The following is a 7598-nucleotide window of genomic DNA, read 5'->3' as shown; positions in this document are numbered from 1 at the left end:
AAAAAAAAAAAAAAAAAAAAAAGATTGATTTCCTAAAAATTACTAGCAGAAATCTTAGAAAATATTGCTTTAAGGCTTCAGATTATAGTATTATAAGACATTTTAACCACATTCCAAATAATTGGAACTATCTAAAAAAATTAAGAGTCAAATAAATTGCATTTATAAGTAAATTTTAAAAAAAGACAGGGGCTTGCTATGCTACCCCTGGGCTGGACTCAAATTGCTGGGCTCATGAGATCCTCCTGCTTCAGGTTCTGAGGCAGTGGAGACAATAGGCACCACTGTCTGAACTGTGATTCAGGCCACGGAGATGCCTGCTGCCTATAGGCCCAGCACACAGACCTTCTGTAGAAGAAAACAGTCTGTAGCGTTTCACACTTCTCAAGTGCCAAACACTAAAGTTTTTGCTATAATCAAGACCCTATGATAGATCTGACCCAGCTGGAGGGGAAGTGAACAGTTCTGACCAAAGGGAGATGCTATTTAATGATGAAATTTCAAAGACAAACCCCAGGAGCTGTGTGACTGGAACCTGCCTGAGTCTCCAGCCGAACACTGTTTACTCACCGTGGCAAAGGTTGAATAAAAGAGTTTCTTCTCTAGCTTATTCCCTTCTGTCAAAGTCATTTCAAAAGCTGAAAAAGAAAGCCCTGGAGTTAAGAACTGAGATGTGAGAGGTGGGAACGCAGAACTTCTTCCTCTCCTAACAGCGCAATAGCACGTGCCTCAGTGAGGGTACTGCCAGACGCCTGCTTCCCTGCAAAATCAGCTCTTTAGACTAAGGCTGACAGTGCAGCTCAAAAGGATGGCTGCACCACTGAGATAGACGGGCTCAGAGGCCGTGTCACTGAGGTTACACACGCTGGGCTGGGCTGTCTCTTCTAAATGCTGAGAATGTTACATTAAAACTCAGGCAGTTCTGAGACAAGGAAGGTCAGAGCCATTTCCCTGGCACACAGAGAGGTAAGGGAATCCAGGCTGAGCACAGACAGTGTGGCCTGAGCCCTTAGGGGTGTCTCTGGTGGGCCTGCAGGCTGCTGAGAAAGCTCATGGGCTGAGCTTGCAGCCCAGGCCAGGGAAGTATCCCCAGCTCTCCCAGGAGTGGGGCCATGGTTTGACTTCAGGATTTTCTTTAGGGCCTGCTGCTACCCTCATCCCGTGCCCTCCTGGGCCTCGCTTACCCTCCTGGGCCTGGTAGTTCTTGGGCCCTGGTCCAAAGTAGACTCAAGAACACTTTAGGAAAACTTATGAGTTGGTGACAAGAAAGAACTTGACAAACAGCTAAAATTGAAACCCTGAGAATCCTGCTGCTTCTGCTGAGGGTGCAACAAGCAGAGCCTGCCAGCTGCCACAAGGACTCTCCCTCCTCCCTGTGTCCTGGCCATTCACTGATTCGCCCCTACCTGCATTCACTGACTCTTTGGCCATTGCTGCTATAACTTTAGAATTGCTGGCAATTTTTTCTGCACACTGGATGGCTTCTTCCACCAGCGTCTCCACAGGAAAAATCTTGCTTACAAGACCTGAAACACAAAAAAGGTAGAGAGTAACAATCAAAACAGCACCAGTTCTGTTTCTTTTTGGGTCCTGGTGACCCTTTGGGGGAACCCAAGTCTCTCATAACACGACAAAGGGTTGGCTTCTGTCGGAAAGGTGCCCCTACGGGAGGCTCAGTGCCCACAGCAGCGTATTACTGTGCTCAAATGGGCAGGCCAGGCTGTCCACAGCACTGGCTGGCAGAGATGGTCAGATGTGGGGATTGTACTCACTGAAAGGCATGGAAAGCCCAACCTGCTAGGGGAATCTATGCATAGGGTTAGTTTCATACATTTCAAAATACAGAAACAAAATGCAGTCATGCCCAGCCACTGGGTTTTCTGGGTTTCCAAACTCGTGTGGTTACCCATAGGGACAATGAGGAAACAGCCCAGAGTCCCCACCTGGCTCTTGTGGCCACCCTGACCCACACCTGCTTGCTTGGCCTCCTGGGCTGAGATCCGGTCACCGGTGAGGACCATCTCCATTGCCAGGGACTTCCCGACGGCGCGAGTCAGCCTCTGAGTGCCACCCGCTCCTGCAGGACAGAGGGGCTAGTCACATGGTACTACAGGGTGTCCCCCCAACCCCCAAGGTGTGTGGCTCTGTGGGCCCCTCTCTGGGCTCTTTTGTATACAGTCCAGCCGCTTCCGGGGTTCCCTGACTGCAGCTCGGCTGCTATTTCTCAGGCTTGCCTGGGCCCCAAGCATCCACTGATACCAGACCTCCTCCTCCAGGTCTGCCAGGTAGAACCTTGGGTGATGACAGGTCTGACCCCCTGCTCTTCCAGACCTGGTGAGGCCATGGGACCTTCGTAGCCAGGGACATGAGAGTGGATGGCGTCTGAAGCACACTGGCCAGTGCTGTCAGCACCAGCCTAGGGTTACCTTACTCTCCCTCCCAAGCTCGTGACCTAGGTGATCTACCATATACACAGAGCGAGAGTGGGAGCCATGTGGTCAGAAGACAATGTGAGTGGTCTCTCTGGACACTTGTGACGTGGGAACCGGTCATAACTGCAGGATTAGGATATGGTCCTGGGGCTCCTAGGGCTTTTTCCTACTTCTATGTGGAGGGGGCAATGACCAGACATGGGCAGTCCACCAGGGCCTCAGGCCAGGTGCCAGCCATGGACCCTAAGGTGGCATGTGGCCCCTAAGACAAAGGCAAATTTTGAGGGATTACCTGAAGTGTCTATACTAGAAACAGCATCACTCCTTACCTGGGATGGTTCCTAAGAGGATTTCCGGCTGTCCAAACTGGGCCTTCTCACCGGCATAGATGATGTCACACATCATGGCAAGCTCACAGCCTCCACCCAGCTACAAAACACATTCAGCACTAGGAGGGCAATCTTACTGGGGAACCCAGTCAGAAAGTCATTTTAAATTTTCCATTAAAATGACAACATCCAGGCTGAGGCAACGATTACTACAGTGGTGCAAAGTTGGTTAGCTGTCATGACACAATACATACATGTGGGTGGTGCTGTTCACAGGGAGCTGGCTAACTTATTTCGCAAAGTGCCAGAGAGTTAGTTCTTTCATCTTTGAGGCTCCTATGGTTTCTGCTGTGACTGCTCCACTCTGCTGTTATGGCTCTAACAGCCACAGAAGACACGTCCACAGAGGTGTGGCTCTACTGGCTGAGCCCTGGCTCACATGCAAGAGAGTGTCATGAAATAATCACCCCGCAACTTCCAGACACTCCTCATGACCACAGAGATCAATTGCAAAGGACAGAGCTCTTCACCATAGAAAATAAGTTAGTTCATTACATTGCTCAGACCAGAATAGCATTAAAACAGTACAAAACAGCCAAAGCCAACACCTCCACTCTGAATAGCTGTGCTGGACAGTGGCTGAATGTCACCAAAAAGACAGATGCAGACACATTTCCTCTCTGCAAAGATCTCCATAGGCTTTACAGGCACCAGTGCACTTCTTTGAGCATTCTGTGGAGACCCTGGACATCAGCACTCACCGCATAGCCATTGACAGCAGCAATGACTGGCTTCCTGACACGGGTGAGCTCGTCCCAGTGGCTCAAGAACTTGCCAGAGTAACAGTCCTGGAATGTCCGGTTCTGCATTTCCTTGATGTCAGCTCCAGCTAGGAGGAAACATGAGGTTCCAGTTGGCAGAGAGCCCATCAGTTCTGTGCTCCTGACCCCAGCACGGGCGATGTTAGGCCTGGCCATGTGGACACCAGGCTATATGTTACAGTAGAGGTGACACAGAGAGCCACAGGGTAGGTGCAAGGTAGGCCCAGAGAACCGGACTTATTCATCAGTCACTTGACACACACAAAGCTTGACTGTCAAGGGCATGAATCCCTCTGGTAAAGCTCACACAGACGTTTGGCACATACAGCTTCAGTTTGCACTGTCCCTTAAATAAATCCCTGGTTTCTGACATCACAGAGGTGCACAGGTGTCCCCCACCCCGCGGACAGGGCCGCCATTGCTGCCACCACACCTGCAAATGCCTTATCTCCACCAGTGAGGACAATGGCCCCCACAGCTGGGTCATCCTCAAAGGCCACCAGTGCCTGGTTGAGCTCTTCAATCAGGCCGTTGCAAAGAGCATTGAGTGCTTTTGGGCGGTTCAGCTGGATCAACCCCACGGTGTTGTTCTTCCCCCTTTTTTCTGTGATGATGTACTCAAAGTTAGCACCTAGGGCAAGAAGGCAGAAAGGGATATCCACTCACAAGGAATCCACCTGGGAAGTGGGAAGGTTTGTGCCCTGTAGTGGACACAAAGTGGTCCCAAGAAGCCCAGCATAGGAGGAGGCTCCAGAGTGCAGCTCTGTGCCACACAGTGGCCTTGGCACCACCCTCTGCTTTCACACTTTAGTGTTGTCTGAAGTTATGGAATAATCCCCAGTGCAGAACACAGCCCACAGCTGCTTTCCTTCTCCTAATGAGCTTTGGTCAGCTCCTCCCAGGATAAGGCACTAAAGACGTCCAGGATTCTACCAAAACAAGGTACAGGGAAATGTCCTTTTCCAACAAATGCCAGTGAGGCAAGGGGAATTAGCTCCAGCCTTGCAAGGTGGACAAGGTGAAGGGAGGCAGACAGATGCAAAGGGCAAGCATGTTCTTGGGTGATTGCCATGGCTGGCAGGGGTGGCTCACTCAGACTGGAGACTGGTGGAATCAGTGGACTCAGAGAGGAAGGAGGTTCGCTGACATGACAAAGGAGAATGTCCAAGCACTGCTCGTGGTTCTGCTGGGGAGTAGTGCACATGAAGCGTGCAGCAAGGGGCAGAAGGGATACCCAGAACTTGGACATGAGACTACACACTGGGCAGTCCACTGTGTACGTGGGGGGAAAGAAGAAGGGGACGAAGGCCTCATCCTTAGCTACAAAGCAAGGCTACACTCCTGCAGACGCTGGCATAAGTGAAGGCTGCAGGTGTGTTCGGACCCAGGTGAGCCAAGAGGGGAAGAGATAAGATGGACAGTGTGAAGGACAGAGCAGAGAGAGACATTGGCCTGGGCAGGAGGCGCCACAAGACAAGACGCACCCGCACGTAAGGCCCTGGCCCATGCTACTCCTGCTCCCCCTAAAACTAGTAACCTCGGGGCGGGGGGCGGGGCGGCAGCGCCCAGGCCAGCGGGCCAAAGATCTTAGCACTGGGCCTGAAACCTAACCAGAGGTACCAGCTACCCCAGGAGACACCGGGGTCCTCCTCCCAACCCCAGAACCTCCTGGCAGAAGGAGGTCCGGAGGGTCCCGGGATCCCGGCCAGGGTCAGGGATCGGGAGCTGTGCCAGCTTCAGAAGGAGGGTGCCGGGGACACGCTAGGGCCGCCCACCTTCAGCCCCGCACTCACCCGACGCGAAGCACCGCACCACAGGGCCACGCAGCAGCTGGCGGCGGCCGAGGGGCAGAAGAGCTCGCAGGGCGGCCATGGCGCTAGCGGACGGCTCGCCCCGCCCCGGAGCCACCCTCTCCTCTAGCCACTCAGGGAGCGCCCCGCCCCTAAGGTCGGAGTCGTGAGAGCAGGCGATCTCGCGAGAGCAGCGCGGTGGGGCGTGCTCTGTTCTCATCCTGCCCATCGCCCCCCCTGCGAAAACTGGACTTCATTGCAGGCGTCCTCGAACTACGGCCGGCGGGAAACCTGCAGCCCGCCTAGGACGTTTACCGGGCCCGCCGGGTGTTTTTGCCGCCGCTGTCTGTCCTGCTTAGCAGCCGACTAGTCCCAAGGCCCGCAGTCCGGCCTTCCAACAGTCTGAGGAATAGTGAACTGACCCCCTTTTAAAAAAGTTTGAGGGCTCGGCGCCTGTAGTTCAAGTGGCTAACGCGCCAGCCACATACCCACATACACCTAAGGTGGCGGGTTCGGATCCAGCCCGGGCCCGCCAAACAACAATGATGGCTGCAACAACAACAACAAAAAAAATAGCCAGGCGTTGTGGCGGGCGCCTGTAGTCCCAGCTACTTGGGAGGCGGAGAGTCGCTTGAGCCCAGGAGTTGGAGGTTGCTGTGGGCTGTGATGCCATGGCACTCTACCCAGGGGGACAGCTTGAGGCTCTGTCTCAAAAAAAAAAAGTTTGAGGACCCCTTAGACTGGAGGACAGGGGCCCTGGAGGATCCCAGGAGGGAAAGGGCCCGCTCCCTTCGCCGACCCCTCCCCTTCGTACATCCCCAGCTCCCTGAGCCCCCAGCCCAGCACCCCACGATCCTCTCTCGCCTGACCACAGACCGCAGCCTGTCTTGGGGGGAACTGCGGGACTCCCACGCAGTTGCGGTCCCACCACCCTAAGGTTGGCCTTGGCCAGATGCTCCTGCAGACCTTGTGTGGCACTGCACAGCTACTGAGAGTCGCGTTAGCGACCTTTTCATTTTCATAAAAGCATTTTATGACTTAAACGTTAAAATTTAATGAAATTTTGATTCATTTAAATTATTTTCATTTATGACATTGAAACATTTCGAAACATAGTATCAGGTCTCCTTTTGTATTCTTGACCAAACGCTAGGGTGGAGATGGGATGAAACATCACAAACTGTTATTTTCAAGAAAATAATTCAGTTCAAACCAGAACCACTTACCAAAACACCAAACTGAAAGTAAAGAGGAGACATTTTCTTCTTTTTTGAGACAGAGTCTCACTTTGCTGACCTTGGTAGAGGTCAACAGCTCACAGCAATCTTCAACTCTTGGGTTTAAGCGATTCTCTTGCTTCAGCCTCCCAAGTAGCTGGGACTACAGGCGCCCGCGACAACGCCCAGCTATTTTTGTTGTGGTGGTAGTTGTCATTGTTGTTTTATCAGGCCTAGGCTGGTTCGACCCAACCAGCCCCAGTGTATGTGGCCGGCCCTAATCACTGAGCTACGGGCACCGAGCTGATATTTTCTTTCTTTCTTTCCTTTCTTTCCATAGAGTCTCACTTTGTCATGCTTGGTAGAGTGCTATGCTGTCACAGCTCACAGCAACCTCAAACTCTTAGGCTTAAGTGATTATCTTTCATCAGCCTCCTGAGTAGCTGGGACCTCAGGTAATCACCATAAGGCCCAGCTATTTTTTGGTTGTAGTTGTCCTTGTTTGTCAGGCCTTGTTTGTCAGGCCCAGGCTGGATTGAACCTGCCAGCTCCAGGGCATGTGGCTGGCGCCCCACCTGCTGAACTACAGGGGCTGAGCCCAATATAGTGTTGGTCTTATGTTAATACATGGTAAGTGCTCAATCAATTATAGCTGTTATTATTACTATTATAATTTCTTTTCTTTTCTTTTTTTTTTTGAGACAGAGTCCCACTATGTTGCCCTTAGTAGAGTGCTGTGGCATCACAGCTCACAGCAACCTCAAACTCTTGGGCTTAAGCAATTCTTTTGCCTCAGCCTCTCACGTAGCTGGGACTACAGACACCCACCACAATGCCCAGCTATTTTCTGTTACAGTTGTCATTGTTTTTTAGCTGGCCTGGGCAGGGTTTCAAACTGCCAACTTTGGCTTGGTGCCTGTGGCTCAAGCGGCTAAGGCACCAGCCACATACACCTAAGGTGGCAGGTTCGAATCCCCAGCCCGGGCCCACCAAACAACAATGATGGCTG

General features: G+C 52.2%; 1 protein-coding gene across 1 annotated transcript in view; it reads right to left on the bottom strand.

Annotated features, from left to right (window-relative positions):
- Nucleotides 1-5486, bottom strand: part of ECHS1 (enoyl-CoA hydratase, short chain 1) — a 6766-nt gene extending 1280 nt beyond the window's left edge. The window contains exons 1-7 of the mRNA XM_003794043.3: nt 5376-5486; nt 4016-4213; nt 3523-3650; nt 2762-2861; nt 1973-2077; nt 1407-1526; nt 571-638 (exon numbers count right to left, since the gene is read on the bottom strand). Coding sequence (XP_003794091.1) covers nt 571-638; nt 1407-1526; nt 1973-2077; nt 2762-2861; nt 3523-3650; nt 4016-4213; nt 5376-5454 — 798 coding nt within the window. The 5' untranslated portion in view covers nt 5455-5486. The remainder of the gene's footprint in view (nt 1-570; nt 639-1406; nt 1527-1972; nt 2078-2761; nt 2862-3522; nt 3651-4015; nt 4214-5375) is intronic.
- Nucleotides 5487-7598: the final 2112 nt, after the last annotated feature.

This window comes from Otolemur garnettii, unplaced genomic scaffold, assembly GCF_000181295.1.
Source record: "Otolemur garnettii isolate 467f Iridium unplaced genomic scaffold, OtoGar3 scaffold00075, whole genome shotgun sequence".
NCBI lineage: Eukaryota > Metazoa > Chordata > Mammalia > Primates > Galagidae > Otolemur > Otolemur garnettii.
The sequence above is the reverse complement of the archived record's forward strand: the minus strand, read 5'-3'. Positions and strand labels throughout refer to the sequence as shown.